The sequence below is a fragment of the Oncorhynchus mykiss genome, chromosome 16 (assembly GCF_057628025.1).
Source record: "Oncorhynchus mykiss isolate SJ-2025 chromosome 16, ASM5762802v1, whole genome shotgun sequence".
Lineage (NCBI taxonomy): Eukaryota > Metazoa > Chordata > Actinopteri > Salmoniformes > Salmonidae > Oncorhynchus > Oncorhynchus mykiss.
This window is the reverse complement of record NC_143037.1, coordinates 24623520-24643569: the sequence shown is the minus strand read 5'-3', so window position 1 is coordinate 24643569 and position 20050 is coordinate 24623520. Positions and strand designations below refer to the sequence as shown.

Here is a 20050-nt window from a genome sequence, read left to right as displayed (position 1 = left end):
GTCCTTAAGTTATATGCATGTCTGTGAGCAGTGATGCTTGTTTCTCTTCCAGGAACCTAGGTCAGGTTTGGGCATTTCACCTTACGGGAGCCCCTTTGGGTGCAGGCCTTTGCTCCAGCCAAGCAGTAACACACATTAATCTAGTATACTTTTGACCACTAGGGGGAGTCCTTGTCTAATGTAGCAATATATACAACTTGTTTGAGAGCACATTTTGCCCAATTTAAACCGTCTATAAATTTAACCAAAAGCGTGACTGTAAGGAATTTAGTCAACTAGGCCATAACACCACCCTTTTCCTCCTTGACCTCTTTTGTATATAAGATACATTTGAACATGTAATATCTGTGCGACACAAAACACCATCACAGTTTCCTCTAAACTTTTTGTAATGTATTCATTAATAACAACACACACACACACACACACACACACACACATGTACTCACAGACACACACCATTACAACCATTACAAACATGTCATAATGTCATGTTCCAATAGGAAAAACAGGAATCCTCTTTGCTATGCCCCCACATTTATGAGGCTATACGTCGGAGGCCATTATTGAGTAACTCTCCGCTGGCTTTGCTCTGTCTGACATCTCAAACACCCTCCAGATGGAATTGCTTCAATGTCTAATTAGCCTATATAGGGAGAAATAAGATAATACTAAATAAAAATGCCCATGTTTTAAAAAAAACTTTAGACTAAACATTTGACATGAAGGACAGAGTGTTAATAATACATGGCCAAGAAGTTAGACATGCTGTTTAAGATCCCGAATGGAAGTCAATTGTTCACATCCAATTTAGGCTTTTTTTTAAATGTCTTATCTAATGAACACCACACAAATCCTTTGTTTTAGTCAAGCAATATACTTTTGCTCGTGGGTGTGTGTGGAGGTGTACCCGTTTCTGTTCAACAAAGTCGTTTCTGGAAAATATTTCTATCCATTTACTCCTTTTGGCACAATAGCACCTCTATACTCTACTAAGGTCAAAGTTAAAGATACAGTAACTTGTGTTAAGTTCTACAGATGTTGATCTAAATTTGATCACTCTGTTGTTGCTGAGAATTTTTCCTGCGCCGAAAAGGAAATGCAAATGAGCTTCATGATTGACATCAATTCACTGAAAACCCGCACTAACACACGGTTTTATTAATTCTATTGCACTTTTCATGTAGCCTCATTTTGGCCAGCTAATAGCCCAACCACAGATCAAGACATGGTGGAGTGATTTCTGCACAGTGCATCTTTAATATTTACACAGATGCACTTCCTGCTGCCCCCCGAGATTATATGAGTTTTACAACCCAGTATCACAGGTTAATGTGAAATAGACACAAATTGCTTCTATGGAAATTCGTGACAGGCACACAAAAAAGTGTATTTCCTTGTGTGCAGTACACAATTTTGTATACAGTGCATTTCAATCACAGGTAAAGACATTAGGTTACAGAAACGATGGTGAATGGTGGTTGGTCGTAGAGGATGGGTGGGCATAAAACGGAAAGTCTAGTAACCCAAAGGTTGCGTGTTCGAATCTCATCAAGGACAACTTTAGCATTATAACTAATTAGCAACTTTGCAACAACTTACTACTTTGCAACTACTTAGCATGTTAGCTAACCCTTCTCTTAACCCTAACCTAACCTTAACCCTTTAGCATAACCTTAACCCCAACCCTTTAACTACTTAGCTTGCATGTTACCCAACCTTAACCCCTAAACCTAACCCTAACCCCTAACCCTAGAATTAGCCACCTAGCTAGCCTAGATAATGTTAGCCACAACAAATTGGAATTTGTGTAACATACACAAATGTGTTATGAAGAAAGGAAATAGTTTAATACACATGAAATGCTTTGTGATAGAAACCGTGTAACACAGGTGTGTGTGCCTGTCACAAATTATTTTATAAGTCATTTGTGTCTTTTTCACAATAATCTGTGATAGTGTGTTATAGATTATATTTCAATGAAGCACAGTGACCCCAAGATATGTACAGACGAATAGGTGTTTTATTTGTTTGGATGAAAAATTTGTGTCTGTGTTTTTCAATCCTCTCACCTCAGGGAAGCCCCCAAAGCTGCTCAGTAAATAAGATTCTCTCTCTCTCTCGCTCTCTGTCTTTCACCCGCAGAGCTTCTCAGTAAAGTGACAGTTCAGCAACATAAAGAGGATTCTCATCTCTCTCTCTCTCTCTCTCTCCCAGGAACGAGGCCCCACCTCTTGTTTTCCCCCAACCCTGAGTCATATACATTTGAGTCAGCGGTGAGTGTGAGTGCATTTTGCTCCTTCTCTTCCTCTTGCTTCCTCTTCTTTTTATATCTGTCTTCCTCTGTCTCTCTTTCTCCATCCTTCTCTCTCTTCTCCCTCTGATTTTGATCTCTGTCTACCCCTTCCCACAAAAAATTTCACTCTCGTCCTCCTCTTCTCCCTCTGCTCTCTCACTCACGCGCTGTCTTGCGTCTCTCCCGGGAATCCTAAGCGCATCCCTGGTCTCGCAGGTGGACGGCGGCCCACTACCCAGGAGCCACCATTCCCGCCCCGGAGAGCTCCACGCTGGCAGCGCAGCCCCTTCCGCGGCTCAGCATTGGGAGGAAGACCCTGGTAGCAGCCGCCGTGGGGGTCATGCTAGTCCTGGTGCTGGTGGTCCTCATCCCCGTGCTGGTCAGCTCAGTGAGCACAGACGACGCCAGCCACTTTGAGATGCTAGGCACCTGCCGCATGGTGTGCGATCCCTATCTGGACTCAGGGGGCACAGGGAAAGCTACCTCCACCACGGGCCTCCAGGCGGAAGCAGAGGCTGAGGAGCTGATTGACCACAGCATCGGCCCGCCACTGCCCACCTATGGTGGCCATGGTTCACAGGGAAAGCCCGGACGGCCCGGGAAACCCGGACCCCCGGGACCACCCGGAGAGCCCGGTCCGCCTGGGCCCAAAGGACCCCCAGGGGACAGAGGAGATGCTTTGAAGACGGGGATACTGGGTCTGGGGGGCCAAGGAGCCATCGCCACAGCCACCTACAGCACCACGCCACGGGTGGCTTTCTCTGCGGGACTCCGGAACCCCCAGGAGGGTTACGAGGTCCTGAAGTTTGACGATGTGGTCACCAACCTGGGGGATAACTACGACAGCTCGCTTGGCAAGTTCACGTGCAAGATCCCCGGCACCTACTTCTTCATCTACAATGTGCTGATGAGGGGAGGGGATGGCACCAGCATGTGGGCGGACCTGATGAAGAACGGTCTGGTGGGTGACACTGTCACACTTTAACTCTTTTACTTTTAGGCTACTCTTTTTTTTACTTGCCTTTTCCCTCTTTTCTCTCTGAAAATACAGTGGCACACATGATTCTTGTGACAATTACGAAAGTCAGTCATCCATGAAAGAGGCTAAAAGGGCATCCATTTTCGATGACTTTTCAATAAACTGAAAAGGGGAAGCTATTTATTTAAGTATATGTTTTTCCACTTTTTAATGTTTTATTCAAATAACTTCCTTCATTGACTGACTTCTATTCAAATTGACCCTAACCCTGGTGTAGTGTGAAATCCAGAACCTGTTTTGGTAACATTCCATTCCCTGTACACAATGTGTGTTTACCATGACAAGGAGTGACAAGGAGTGGAAGTATAACTCAAACAGAGTGGCAGGTGTGAGGGTGTTAGACACAGGGGCTGGTTACAGTAGGCACGATTAAAATTATGATTCATGTGGACATGCACATGAAATAATCACAAGTGTGCGCACACTCACGCCCCATTTAAACCTTGCATAAAAAATGCGAGCTGTATGCACATTGGCATTCGCATAACAAGAAACACATGTTAATGCAAGGTCTATATGCGCACAATGCGCGTGTTCAGAATGTAAACAGATTTGCCTAACCACCTCCAGAGGTGGATTAGCTCGCATTGTGTTCCAGCTCCATGTAAATGCAATCAGGTCAGCCTGACCAAATTCAGTGGGAAACATTATCAGTCCTTCTCCTAAAAATATGCCCGCGTTATTTAAACTCTGCTTCAGTGTTCCACAAATTAAATGTAAAAAAAAAAAAAAAAAAAAAAAAAAAGGTACGAGGGCAGAGCATACTATCGCAATCAAATAGTGTCAACATTTAAACACCTGCTTTAAAAAAAATGTATAAATGGCGGATCATTATTTATAGGCTACAGGACAGATGGCATATCATTTTTGTCTTAAAGTTCGTCTTCATCATCACTTTCACAGACTTTCTTCTTCAGTTAATTTCATACATTGTGTCTTCACATGATCCGGTAGGCTACATGTTATTTGAGATAGGCTATTTTGCTATATCTTTTTGAAACAGTGAGCCTACATACGGTAGACGAGGCCTACTGCAGATAATCTAGTCGCAAATTTAAAAAAATAACAACAACATCTGATTATCAAAAGACAGGTGCACTCTGTGCGCTCTCCAGACTCTCCAAGTATTCGCCCTATCCAATAATACAATGCAATGATGAATTGTATTTTTGTTTTCAAGTGAGTACAAAACTCCAGTCTGTAAACTGCAGTGAATATGTCATTTGAATAACCGTGAGCCCTGCGTTTTGAAGGCAGTAGCATGCGTGGGTAAAATCACTAGGGGAGTCAAACCAGGAAAAATGCCATATTACAATCTACTGTATGTTGTGATGATGGCTTTGTTTGCTCTTGGCCTATAACCCGTTATAATTGCGTTCATTCGCCACTGTAGCCATACATTGTTTAAAATACACATTTCCAGAAGACAATTGTTAGGCCGCATAGGCTAGCTAGCCTAAATCCACAAAACACATTTTGAATGTAACTGTTACATTACCTACAGAGCATGATCAAATTAAAGTTCATGTTAGTTGGTCAAAATGTCACTCTCGGTTTGCTGAACTTGTATAATAGGCCTAGTCCTCACTAAAATGTTTCCCGAAGCAGCAAGATTACAATAATGGGGAATACAACCGCAATGCACTTCAACTTTGACATATTGTAAGCTAAAAAATAGGTGGAAGGCCCCATAATACTGATGTTAGCCTGATGTAACTATATACTATATAAAATAAAGCGAGTCCTACACTATTTTATCTATAACATATATAAGCGCCCATTAATGTATAGTGTACAGTTTACGCTCCGTTAGCCAGCACCGATACTAACCATTTTGGGGTGTGCGCCAGTTCATGCTTCTCACTAACCTGTGGTAACCCTTAAAACGGTGCCAGCCCATACAGTTTCAGGACCACGAACTGTTACGCGAGTCATTGCAAAGAAAACGCAGTGGAGCCTTGCTATTTCAGCACCGCCTTGCTATTTCAGCACCACCAGCTGTGCACTGCGCCTTGTATATCAACTAGCCCATTCACACTCATCATAATATGCAACAAACCTGTGCAGAATTTATGCCAACAGTTTAGTCCACAATCGGTAAATAGTTATTGCAATCTTGCGCCAAAGATGGCATAAAATATCAGTATGTTCTTTCCAAAATAAGATGATGCATTGAATGTAATGTATTTGAATCAATGTATTTGAATAATGACGGTCAAAGGGATGAAGGAAAATGCAAAAACAGTTCACGTAAGAAAAATGTATAACGCTCCAATGACATCTAATGTAGCCTACACGTCATTTTTTTTAAAATACAAATCTCGAGTTCATTTCTTAAATAATTGTGAAGGTGATTCCAATTGTATCATACAAAATGTAGGAACACCAGAACAATATGTGAATACAGTGCTAAACTTAAAGACGTGTGGTTCTCAAGGTGAAGGGGAAATTATACCATGTATCAACTTGCTCAACAGTGAGCTCTGAAGAAGAAACAACGATACAATGTCGCCTTACAAAATTGCTCGCACCTTTCATGATCCCTATCGGAACAGCCATGATAAGATTTCATTCCGAACATGGGCCTCGCATTTACTTGCAATTTAATGGGGGTCTCAGTGCCTAATATGATGAATTGAGATACATGAGTGTCGTGATCATAGGCTGGCAGTGGCACGGTCCGTTAATCACTAGAAGCCGGTGGGAAATCGCGGTGGGAAATTGTGAAAGAGAGCGTGTGTATCTTCATGTACTGTAAAAACGGAGTAGAGGGTGACGTTGTCCCTAGACGCTGATCCTGGGTCAATTCCATTTACCCATTCATGGTTAAAGTAATGATAGGGGAGGGGAAGCTGATCCCAGATCAGCTGATCCTAAACTTCACCCCAGAGCTGTAGGAACATGATTATGAGCCCCTGGACATAGTTCAATTAAAACAGACCATAATCAATGATACATTGCCAGTGTGTGTGCATAACTGTTAAGTTATATATCAACCCGTTCGACGTGTAGGCTAGTAGATATTGAATATTGGCTTTTAGATGAGTGTTTTTTTATTTGTATTTTATTATGGATGTTTCCTGGCGTTCAGCAATATTAAGGCAATTTGCATACAATTAAATATTACACTTCACAACACATTATTACACACTATTGCAACATATCTACAACACAAAATCTATATGTACGTGTGTGTAGTGCGTGTGTTAGCATGTGTTTGTGTATGTGTGTGTCTGCGCCTGTGTGTGTGTGTCTCTCCACAGTCCGCACCACATGGTGTAGTTTTTTTTTTTACATCTGATTATACGGCTTGTATAAGTTACCCGATAATGTTCATGGTTTTATTGCTCTGAGTGCCGACATATCACAGACACTGACATTGTAAGTGTAACTGACACAGAGGGAAACCTTGACGGCGCAGTCCACCATAAGCTTTATAGGACACACTTTATATTATAGATTAGCATTACATTTTAGTAATTTAGCGGACGCTCATATCCAGAGCGTGCCTTGCTCAAGGGCACAGACTGCAAAGCTAGGCCAATAGTTCTTATGTAGTTGTCATACTTTTTTATTTAAACCTTTATTTAACTAGGCAAGTCAATTAAGAACAAATTCTTATTTACAATGACGGCCTACTCCAGCCAAGCCCAGACGACACAGGGCCAATTGTGCGGTGCCCTATGGGACTCCCAATCACAGCCGGCTGTAATACAGCCTGGATTCGAACCAGGTACTCTAGTGACACCTCTTGCACTGAGATGCAGTGCCTTAGACCGCGCCACTCTGGAGCCCATTTACAAAATTATTATAATCTTTTTTATTATAGCTAGGCCAATTCTTATGTAATTGTCATACTTTTACAATGTATCATTAATTGTGTATTTATATAATTATGTGTTACTGCTGTTGCCAGAGTCCTTATTATTTATTATTGTGAAGAACATAAATACATTGTAGTGGACAGAGACAGTGCAATTCCCCTTGCAGATCACAAACCTTGGTCTCCCAGCCCATAGGCAAACTTGCTAACCACTACTCCAATAGGTTTACTTCCTTTGGAAAATATTTTAAGGAGCCTTTTATATTACACAAACCTTATCGTAATACAGTACTGTATATCACAGGGTTCATCAACTAGATTCAGCCATGGGCTGATTTTTTCTTGAGCGGGTGGTCGGTGGGCCAGAGCATAATTACAAATCATTTGTAGACTGCAAATTGACCTCAAGAAGCCCAAACATATATAATATTTGACTAAAGTATAATCCTTTCAAGCCTCACGTCTCTATTATGTGTGTGAATACCTGGGAACAGATTTCCAAAATGAAAAGAAATTGGAGCTGATTTCCTGGTGTTTTTACAGTATTTTAAGTCCAACCATATATCATTGTTTGCTCAGAAAACTTGAGGGGCCAAATAAAACCACCCACGGGACAAATTCGTCTCATGGGCCGCCAGTTGGGGAACCTTGCAGTAGATTATTTTGCCAAGTGTTTATATTCTTGATGACAGGGAGGAAAGGGTACAGCCATGTCATGTCACCAATCATCCATGCACTGACATCCGTCATCGTCCTGTCACTCTGACCAAGCCATCTCCCAGGAGCCTCCAGGGCTCATGATATTTTGCTTTTTACATCCTCGTTCAGCCAGCACTAATTACAACCCCATGCTTTTGTTTTGTTCCTCGCTCTGAAACAGGCAGCAAGACAGTCGCCCCCGGAGGGCTAGTTGGATTAGACAGTGCAAAACAGTCCAGAGAAGTTAGCTTGCCTAAGGCTACAGTGTGGCAGATCTTAGCGCACTCCAACCTGGCAACACCAACTCTTAGCTAATAGCTTTTAAAAAAAACTATTTATATGTTCTTCAGTGTTGGAAAAGCGCCTTGAAGTCACACAGTGTCACTTTTATTCCGACGTCGACTCGGAATGTGTGAAAGCGGTTCAAGACACTTTGCTCCAGATTTAGCGCAGTTGTGATTAAAAGGTCCAATGCAGACATTTCTATCTCAATATTAGGTCATTTCTGGGTAACAATTAAGTACCTTACTGTGATTGGTCCCCAAAAAATATATTCTTAGCAAAGAGCAATATCTCCAAGGCTGCTTTTGAAACTCTCTCTCGAGCACCGGACACTGATTTTCTGTGTTCAACCTTGAAATATCGGAGGTCTGACTGTAAATCTGGGGTAATAGTAGAGAAAATAGGGCACATTTTTCCAATTGAGTCATAGGCCTTATTCACGGTGGGTAAAAACAAGGGCTTTGCCGTGGGGGACAGTTTTACACAGACATCTTGATGACTTGACTTCTTATTCAATCAGTCCAGCCCTTCCCCAAAACGATCTAGTAGTCCTTGCGAAAGACATTCATAGGTGTGGCGTTGGTCGACGTGCTCCAGTCAGTTAACCACTTTTCACTGGATGTTCTTCACTGGAAAACCAATGCCACCATTGTTTTTGCCGTTTCAAATTCGTTGTTTGTTGTTGGTAAATGGGGTTTGAATTACATGCACGTCATTGTTATTCATTTTTGGCAATGGATACCTTTTTTTTTTACTCCTGTAAAGTACAGCAGAACTAAATACACCCAGGACTTCTTTTGTGCAATTGAATGTGATCTGTTTTAGTGTCATTGTTAAAATCTTGCTTTCTCCCTCTCCTACTCTCTCACTCTCTTTTCCCCCTCTCTCTCCTTCACTGTCTTTTCCCCCTCTCTCTCCTACTCTCTCCTTCCTTCACTCACTCTCTTTCTTTCCCCCTCTCTTACACATGTGCTGTATCTTTTTCAGGTCAGGGCCAGTGCCATAGCCCAAGACCAGGACCAGAGTTATGACTACGCCAGCAACAGTGTCATCCTTCATTTGGATGCCGGGGATGCGGTCTTCATCAAACTGGACGGGGGCAAGGCCCACGGGGGCAACAGCAACAAATACAGCACCTTCTCAGGGTTCATCCTCTATGCTGACTGATTAAGGGGTCGTAGGTCATGGTTTACAGGGCATTCACTTCCTGTCTTTCACTCCTCGCTCTCATTCATTCTCCCTATTAAGCTCCATTTTTTTTAATGGGTTGCCTATTATCATTGTGAAGATGCAGGGAGGTCTATCGACAATAGTGGTTCACTTATGGTTGTTCTTTCAGTTATGACGCTGATGTAAGGGTGACATTTTGACAGTGCAGAAAAGCAGCGCTGTTGTCAAGCTAAACCTGCATCACTTCAAATGTACGTCTGGAATTCAATGGTTACGTGACTGTATTGCGTATCAATAATCTCCATCGTTCAGACCTGGGTTCAAATAGTACTGTTTTCCTGCAAAAACTTGAGCTCCCCTGGCACAGTGGAATGAATTGAATCTTGAATTGAATCTTAAAAGTGCATCTGTCACTAAAGACAGTCTCAATCAAATGCTCAAAGTTTTTCAAAAGATACTAATATTAATTAAACCCTGGTCTGGTATTGTTACATGGTAAACCGACATTAAAGGGATAGTTCAACCAAATTACAAAATAGATATGTTTTTCCTTTCCTTGTAAGCAGTCTTTGGAGAGAGCAATCCATGCTTTGGTTTTGTTTACCAGGCTGCGGTCACCAATTGCTACCTTTAGTATTTTTGTCCAAAAACCATGTCAGATTAATGTCACGCCAATGTCTGCCAAATTAGCATGCTTTACACTTCATACCCAAATCAACGACTGTTTACAGGGTAAGGAAGTCACGTTTATATTTTGGGTGAATTATGCTACTAGCTTACAAGTATTGGTAAAAACAAATAGTATTTTTTGACACTAGCATTGCTTTTTCACGTTGTCAAAATGGAGGTCCATTGGGTCTCTTTATGTTAGAGCGATTTTTGGAATTAAGACACGTGTCATTAAACCGACCGAGTTTTTTAACCCAGTGTTGTCTGATGAATAAGAGATCATGTAATATTACCCAGTACATTTTAAAATATTATTCATTTATTTCTATGTAAATAAATATCAATGTGCAAACACCATTGGAGCCAGGGTCTGAAGGCATTCAATACAGAAACTAAACTGAAATTCCCATTCAATAATTGAAAAAAGGGCCTCTATTTTTACTGAATTCTCAATAAACTAAAAAGTAGAAGCTATTTATTCCATAAGTGGTTAAGTTTTAGAATGGTTTATTCAAATCACTTCCTGAATTGAGTGCCTTCAATTCGAATTGACTCCAACACTGATTGGAGCAGTGCCTGTACTGCACTTATAACCCTGTGTGTATATAAATAAAATTATAGTGTACATAGACTGACCAGGCGAATCCAGGTGAAAGTTCTGATCCCTTATTGATGTCACCTGTTAAATCCACTTCAGTCAATGTAGATGAAAGAGAGGAGACAGGTTAAAGAAGGAAGTTTACGTCTCGAGAGCATTGAGACATGGATTGTCTATATGTGCCATTCAGAGGGTGAATGGGCAAGACAAAATATTTAAGTGCCTTTGAACGAGGTATGGTAGTAGTTTCCAGAATCACTGGTTTGAGTGTCAAGAACTGCAACGCTGCTGGGTTTTTCCACGCTCATCAGTTTCTCATGTGTATCAAGAATGGTCCACCACCCAAAGGACATCCAGCCAACTTGATACAACTGTGGAAAGCATTGGAGTCAACATTGGCCAGCATCACTGTAGAATGCATTCGACACCTTGTAAATCCGTGCCCCAACGAATTGAGGCTGTTCTGAGGGCAAAAGGGGATGCAACTCAATATTAGGAAGGTGTTCCTAATGGTTTGTACACTCAGTGCATGCAATATACACTGGGGTCCATAATTATTGACACCCTTGATAAAAATGATCAAAAAAGACTGTATAAAATAAATAATACAAATACTGAGCTATATTGTATGCCAAAAAAAGTGGCCAATTATATTATTTTATACATTTGCTCAGAGAACGAGATTTTGTTTAACAAGTAATATAAAAAAAAATCTCTAAAAGATAGGCGTAACATTTTTTGGACCTGTTTTCAATACTCTTCAAAACTCAATAGACTTGTGAGGATAACGACACCGAGCCCTTTTCTGAAATGTCTGGAGACTGAGATGGCAAATGCAAAATGTTGATTTTGTGTACATTTTAATGATTTATTTGTGAAATTTGATTAGTGCTTCAGTTTATTGTCTTGCTGGAAGATCCACTTGTGGCCTGGTGTCAGCCTCCTGGCAGATGCAAACAGGGTTTTGACTAAAATATCCTGGTACTTGGTAAAGTCAAAGATTGCTTTTACATTGAGAAAATATTCCAGGGACCACTCAAACAATGGAAATACATGTCCTCAAAGATGGAAGGCAGGCGGTAGGAGGCGTGCTCAGGTGGGACCATTCTAGCCAATGACAGGGCAGATATGAGTGTGAATAACAGGCCATTGAGATAGATAGAGGACTCATCTTTGTATCTGTGCCATTATAGCATCTGTGACAGCAGAGGTTTTCTTCTTCATTGGCCGCTTGCTCACTCATAGGAATCCCCACCCAGTTGACTACTTTAAAATGGTGAAATCGCCTCAATGACAATGTTCAAGCTAAAACAGGTTATATCCATGATGAGTCCTCTATCTATCTATATGACAACAGGCACAACTTCGATTTTAAAGTCGTATTTGGGTAAGTAGCCGAAATGCCACGTCCACTTATATTTTGTGCATTCGTAAACAACCTAACCATTACTTAATTTATATTTGTTCAAATAAGCCTCACTTAGGAAATTGACCTTCGCCTCTTCCTCTCTGGTAAAGTTCATGATTTTTTTTCTTTGACCTTAACAAGGGCCTTAGGAACAGTAACAGCTAAATATCCCCATAAAATCAAAGATCCAGCACCATATTTTTTTTGTAGGCATGAGGTACTTTTCTGCATATGCTTCTGTTTGTAGACGCCAAACCCACCACTTGTGTGCGTGGCCAAAAAGCTATTTTTAAGCAAAATCTCTGAGCAATTGTATTAGTATAAAATAATATTATTGTACTTTTTTTTTGCACACAATATAGCTCAGTAGTTGTATTATTTACTTTACCCTGTGTTTTTAACCCATATTTTTTATCAAGGGTGTCAATAACGATGGACCCCACTATAATTGACATACACTGAGTGTTCAATACATTAGGAATATACCTTCCTAATATTTTGTCACAACCCCCTTTCCTCTTAGAACAGCTTCAATTTGTCGGGGCATGGACTTTACATGGCGTCAAGGGTTCCACAGGGATGCTGGCCCATGTTGACTATAATGCTTCCCACAGTTGTATCAAGTTGGCTAGATGTTCCTTGGGTGGTGGAACATTCTACCATTCTTGATACACACAGCAAAATTGTTGAGTGTGAAAAACCCAGCAGCGTTGCAGTTCTTGACACACTCAAAGCGGTGCACCTGGCACCTACTACCATACCCCCGTTCAAAGGCACTTAAATATTTTTGTCTTGCCCATTCACCCTCTGAATGGCATACATACACAATCCATTCTCAATTGTCTCAAGGCTTAAAAATCCTTCTTTAAACTGTCTCCTCCCCTTCACCTACACTGATTGAAGTAGATTTAACAAGTGATATCAATAAGGGAACATAGACTAACCAGGTGAAAGCTATGTCGTGGAAATGTAATGTTTTGTACACTCAGTGTATATAAATATCCTTATTACATGATTCACCTGTTCCCAGATCTGTTTGTGGTATCATGCCAACTCCTTGTTGAAAAGGAGTGAAAAGGAGTACTCCTTGGCATGAAAAGGAGTGACAAGGAGAGGCATGATAGTACAAATAGACTGGTACCCAGGCTAATAAATGATGCAGCCATTTAGGATATTGATGTAAAATGTCACAAGTGAGTGGTACTTGCATTTTGATGTTCACCACATCCATCTACCAAAAGCCATTGATTCTGATAGTGCATGTATATTTTGTTTTCTAGTCAATGTTATCCGTTTCAACCAATGAAAGTTAGCTAAGATGTCAGCCAATGACAATGCAATTGATGGCAGGGAGTGGAAGGGATTTTTGTGTGCTTTTTCTATTTCATGCTTTAATCGTTCATGACTTTTGGTAATAAATGGGATTTTTTGCTTCTCCTCTCACGTCCCCTGGTTAATGTCACTCCTTTTATTCACGCTCTCCTCCTTTTTTATCTATCAGAAATTGGTCCGTCCGATCAGCTTCCCACTTCCAAGGACCCATGCAGACCTCGGCTGTTGGCATTCTCACACTCTAGAAGGTGAAGGATGAGATTGAGTCATATCAAAACAGCACAGCGAGAGTCTGATCAAAAGAGAGATAAAGAGAGAGAGAAAGTGAGGGGAGCTCACAGCTGTGTTAAATGCCAAACAACTAAAGACATAATTGCCTATCACAATCAAAGGGAAGCTATCGTTCCTTTCCTAATGGGTGAGGAAGATACGTGTTGAGTTGCCGGGAGGCACAGTGGGGAAGAAGAGGGAGGGACGGGTGTTGTTTGAGCAAAAATCCTGGCAGAGATCAGATCAGGCCTGGTGGAGTGGGAAATTAGGTTCTGCAATAACAAAACCAAGCGCATACAAATGGCTTATTTTCATATGCCATTTAGTGGACGCTTTTATGAAAGACGACTTACAGCAGTGCGTGTAAACACATTCGCATTGCGTGGCCCCAGCGGGATTCGAACCGGTCTCTGATGTTGCAAGTGCCATGCACAACCAACTAAGCCACACAGGGCCATACTGTATGTTGTTAAGACACCATACCTGTTAACCGGACAAATCCTTTGCGTGAGGAGTTTGCTTTGGTGTAATATTTTTATGTTTGAAATATGATTATCTTGCTGGTGGCTACAAAAACACGACAATGAAAAACATTAATCCTGCATGAATCATAATAAAGTCAATTAAATTAAATGTAACTGACCTAATGTAATTTTATATCAAGATTTAGAATTCAAATGTAAAATTGAATACACTGTTCAAGCAGCATGGTTTATGATAGACATGAAAGTGATAGATGTTAAATTATAGTTGGCTTGAAAATGTTATTCTTGAAAGGTCAAGAATTGTTGTGAAAAGCACACATACATCTACATTAAAATTCAACCTTACTATTCACTATTCTTGGAAAGCGGGTGGCCTATTAGCATACCATGCTCGTGCTTCAGCTCTCTCCGTGTCTACCCAACTGCAGTACGCTCAGAGATTCCGAGAGCTTCCGAGGCCTCCAGGTTCAAAGCTTCAGCTTCTCTTTAGAGTCTCAGAGACAGCAGAAATCCTCTGGACACAATTAGAACTGAGGGTCCTTTTCCAATGCAGAGGTCACTTATCCCGGGGGGCGAGGGCATGTGAGCACATCGTCAAATTAGTGACTTCATGTCACCATGTCAAAGGCAAAAGCCCCTCCGTCTTCTGAGAGAACTAGCTTCTGTTCTACAAACACGCTGAACTGAACATCAGCGGCAAGTGACAACATCTGTACTTTTTAAAATAGTTTTAGCTTTCACAACTTCCACTGCGCTAAATTGTGAGCCGTGATTGGAAAGAAGCTAAGTCGGAAGTCCAGCTAGGCTTAGAAGCCAATCTTGTCAAGATTTAACATCGAGTTGTCTTTACGCTGTAAAAATGCCAGCAGAACAAAGCTCGTACAATGTCGCATTTTACCTTATGATGTTGTGCAGCGAACATAGCTTTATTGCTATGGCTAATAGACAACAGCCGGACTCCTTGAAATACTGACCATACAGTACAGTGGCTTACTAGGAGGCAGTCAATAGCACAACGATATCCCCCGAGGATCACACCACGGTCAATCATTTAACCATCAGACTGCAGTGGCAATGTATATCCCAACTCATTAGCAAGGTCACAAATAACCCTAGTTAGCAATGCAATGCTAACTACTATCTTCTCGCTACCATGCCTTAGGCTTAGAACATTCATCCCCCCTTCCCAAGTCTGACTAATGTTCTGTCTAGAGGCATATGAAGAGCAGGCAGACAATGTTCTCTCTCTTGTCGGGCACCATCTTTAATTCCAGACTCCGGTGATTGTGTTTGAGTGCACAGGGGAAAAACAGCTTCCTCTTAGCTGGGTTTTGACAGTGGCTAAACCTACCCAGCACGAAGATATTCAGCTAAATGTTCAAGGGATCCATTCTCAAACTCCTGAACTATTTAAATATAGGAAATCCCCTTGTAGGCAAATAAATGGAAATCATAATTTGCACACTCACTCCTTGCCTGTGTGTGGAAGTGCATGGGGCTAACATTTGCAGCTACCAAAGTTCGAGGCTTGGCAACTGGTGAGGCTTGGGTCTTATCAGGATAGCACTGTGTGTGAGGTGTAAGTGGAGCTCAGTTTCCCAGTATAGGCTTAGTGAGAGCTGTTCTACTCAAAGGTCTGATGCTATGTCAATGGCGCCTTTATATGTTATCTTCAGCATGCAGCATCATATCTTCAGCATACAGCAACGTATCCATCCCATCAGGCAAGAGAGAAAGATCACAAATCACGGTTACATGTTGACTGTCTCTTACTTTTAAATCACATGCTCACTCTCCCTCTTAGTCACACACACACACACACAGCATACCCCATCCCTTTTTCTCTCACACTCTCTCGCTAGCCGACTTTCCACCTGATCAATACGCTCATTTAGTTTGAGTCAGTGAATATAACATACCTGATTTCTCCGGGGTGGTCGGTGTGTCAGTGATTCAACCCTAACAGGCTTTTCCCACAGCCCTGACCCATCCCGGGCTAATGAGCAAGGACAGTTTGAGTCATCGGGTGGGACAGGCTGCCATGTTGGCTGTCTCCTCACCCCCGCAACAGTCATGTGTTGTGTCTATGGGCTGTCAAAGGACTTCTGAGCAATATTCTTTCGCCCCTGCAAACCCACTGTCCTCGGGCTGACATTAGAACCTTTGAACGCATAAAGACACATGGGGTTTAATTTGTTACCATGGTGAATTTACTATCTGTAAAAACAGTACAAGGAAAACTGAAGTAAAGAGAAACTATTTACACTAGTACGCTGGATTATTGTAGTATAATGAGCATGGGTTGGGAATTGAAATCTCTATGAATTTCAAGAGGTTTGGAGTGAAGGTGTTGGTATAGTTTAATGAACAGACCATTATCAGCGCCTATAAGAGACCCTCTAGGTACCAGACAGTAAATCAAATAAAATACAATTTTGTTGTTCACATATACATGTTCAGCAGATGTTAATGTGAGTGTAGCTAAATGCTAGTTCTGACATTGTAACTATCTAACAAGTCATCTATCAATTACACAATTGCCTAATACACACAAATCTAAGTAAAATAATGGAATAATAATATATATAAATATATGGATGAGCAATGACCGAGCGCCATAGGCAAGATGCAATAGATGGTATGAAATGAGTGTATAAACAGTTGAAGTCAGAAGTTTACATACACTTAGGTTGCAGTCATCAACCACTCCACAAATGTCTTGTTAACAAACTATAATTTCGGCACGTCGGTTAGGACATCTACTTCGTGCATGACACAAGTCATTTTTCCCAACAATTGTTTACAGGCAGATTATTTCACTTAAAATTCACTGTATCACAATTCCAGTGGGTCAGAAGTTTACATACACCAAGTTGACTGTGCCTTTAAACAGCTTGGAAAATTCCAGAAAATGATGTCATGGCTTTAGAAGCTTCTGATAGGCTAATTGACATAATTTGAGTCAATTGGACGTGTACCTGTGGATATATTTTAAGGCCTACCTTCAAACTCAGTGCCTCTTTTCTTGACATCATGGAAAAATCAAAAGAAATCAGCCAAGACCTCAGAAAAAAATTTGTAGACCTCCACAAGTCTGGTTCATCCTTGGGAGCAATTTCCAAACGTCTGAAGGTACCATGTTCATCTGTAAAAACAATAGTACACAAGTATAAACACCATGGGACCACGCAGTCATCATACCGCTCAGGAAGGAGACGCGTTCTGTCTTCTAGAGATGAACGTACTTTGGTGCGAAAAGTGCAAATCAATCCCAGAACCACAGCAACGGACCCTGTGAAGATGCTGCAGGAAACAGGTACAAAAGTATCTATATCCACAGTCAAACGAGTCCTATATCAACCTAAAAGGCTGCTCAGCAAGGAAGAAGCCACTGCTCCAAAACCGCCATAAAAAAGCCAGACTACGGTTTGCAACTGCACATGGGGACAAAGATCATACTTTTTGGAGAAATGTCCTCTGGTCTGATGAAACAAAAACAGAACTGTTTGACCATAACGACCATCGTTATGTTTGGAGGAAACATTTGCAAGCCGAAGAACACCATCCCAACCGTGAAGCACAGGGTTGGCAGCATTATGTTGTGGGGGTGCTTTTCTGCAGGAGGGACTGGTGCACTTCACAAATAGATGGCATCATGAAGACAGAAAATTATGTGGATATATTGAAGCAACATCTGAAAACATCAGTCAAGAAGTTAAAGCTTGGTCGCAAATGGGACTTCCAAATGGATAATGAGCCCAAGTATACTTCCAAAGTTGTGGCAAAATAGCTTAAGGACAACAAAGTCAAGGTATTGGAGTGGCCGTCACAAAGCCCCGACCTCAATCCCATAGAAAATGTGTGGGCAGAACAGTAAAAATGTGTGCGAGCAAGGAGGCCTGCAAACCTGACTCAGTTACAACAGCTCTGAGGAATGGGACAAAATTCACCTAAGTTATTGTGTGAAGATTGTGGAAGGCTACCCGAAATGTTTGACCCAAGTTAAACAATTTAAAGGCAATGTTACCAAATACTAATCGAGTGTAGGTAAACTTCTGACCCACTGGAAATGTGATAAAATAAATAAAAGCTGAAATAAATCAGTCTCTCTACTATTATTCTGGCATTTCACATTCTTAAAATAAAGTGGTGATCCTAACTGACCTAAGACAGGGAATTTTTACTAGGATTAAATGGCAGGAATGTGAAAAACTGAGTATAAGGTGTATGTAAACTTCCGACTTCAACTGTACATATGAGATGAGTAATGCAAGATTTGTAAACATTATTAAAGTGGCATTATTAAAGTGACTAGTGATCCATTTATTAAAGTGGCCATTCATTTCATGTCTGTATGAAGGCAGCAGCCTCACTGTGATAGTGGTGGCTGTTTAACAGTCGGATGGCCTTGAGACTGAAAAATTGCTTCTGACTCTCAGTCCCAGCTTTGACGCACCTGTACTAACCTCGTCTCCTGGATGGTAGCAGGGTGGACAGGCAGTGGCTCGGGTGGTTGTTGTCCTTGATGATCTTTTTGGCCTTTCTGTGACATGCTGTAGGTGTCCTGGAGGACAGGTAATTTGTCCCCGGGGATGCGTTGTGCAGCCCGCACCACCCTCTGGAAAGCCCTGTGGTTATGGGCGGTCCAGTTGCTGGATCAGGCAGTGATACAACCCGACAGGACGCTCTCAATTGTGCATCTGTAAAAGTTTGTGAGGGTTTTAGGTGACAAGACACATTTCTTCAGCCTCCTGAGGTTGAAGAGGCACTGGTGCGCTTTCTTCACCACAATGTCTGTGTGGGTGGGCCATTTCAGATTGTCTGTGATTTTTATGCCTGAGGAACTTAAAACTTTCCACCTTCTCCACTGCTGTGCCGTCGATGTGGACAGGGGGGTACTCCCTCTGCTGTTTCCTGAAGTCCACAATCATCTCCTTTGTTTCGTTGACATTGAGTGAGAGGTTGTTTTCCTGACGCCACACTCTGAGTTTGTTCGTATAGGTGCATACTAAATACCCCATATGAAATACAAGAAACATAGTATGGTTGGTGCTTGAGATGAATAGTCGTATTTGTAACAAATAAAAAACAAAGTACTATATTGCATTCAAAGTGTTCGTATTTCTCCCTCTTTGACAACAGTGGGTGGCAGAGACAGATAGGAAATCACTCGGACAAGAGATTCCAAAATGTCGCCACACTTTGGTGGAGCCTGAGGCTAATCTCTAAATGAAAACAACAAGACACCGTAAACTCTCTATCCCCTGCCAAGAAACAATTATCTGCTATCTTCCCCTCTATAAATCACACAAAAAAGTGTGTGTGAATTGTGTGTGTACATGCATGCATTTGTGTGTGCGTGCGTGTGCATGTTCTGCACATGTATACATTGTTTGTGTGTGTGCACTGTGTGTAGTTGCACATATATGCACTATGCATGGGTTCTAGTCAAATGAACTTGTCACTCGGTGGGAAAGTTACTGAATTTGAATTATAAAGGGAGCTCAATTCCACCCTGCTCTGCCTGAGGAGTTGATACTTTGGCGTCCAGATTCCCGATATAGAGACCTCATCTCAAAAACCCCACCAGATCTACATCAGGTCCTTGTCTGTCTTTCAGAGGACTGACAAAGGGACACTTGGAATCTCCCCTAAACAGCTGGCTGACCAGACCAGTAAGTACAGCGGCCTGTGGACTGACAGCTGAAAACCACTATTAAAAATAGACTGTGCTTCATTCCTCTACTGTTGCAGATGGACCGGACAGCTCAGAGGTGATTTCTGGTACAGCCTGTGTGTGTATGTGTATGTGTGTGCGTGCGTGTCTGCGTATGAGTGAGTGTGTCTGATTGTCAGTACCAAGTGTGTGTGTGTGCTTGTCTGCATGTGTATGTGTATCTGCGCGTGCATATATGTGCGTATCTGACTTAATTTGTGTGTGTGTTTGTGTGACTGTGGGTCCCCGGTGGCTCACTGCCC

General features: G+C 41.7%; 1 protein-coding gene across 1 annotated transcript; it reads left to right on the top strand.

Annotated features, from left to right (window-relative positions):
* The first annotated feature begins 2215 nt into the window (after window positions 1–2215).
* On the top strand, window positions 2216–10229 carry c1ql1l (complement component 1, q subcomponent-like 1-like). The gene is made up of 2 exons (XM_021565347.3): window positions 2216–3257; window positions 9127–10229. Exons 1-2 carry the CDS (start codon window positions 2637–2639, stop codon window positions 9304–9306), a joined length of 801 nt encoding a protein of 266 aa, XP_021421022.1. The 5' UTR covers window positions 2216–2636; the 3' UTR covers window positions 9307–10229.
* The last annotated feature ends 9821 nt before the right edge of the window (window positions 10230–20050 follow it).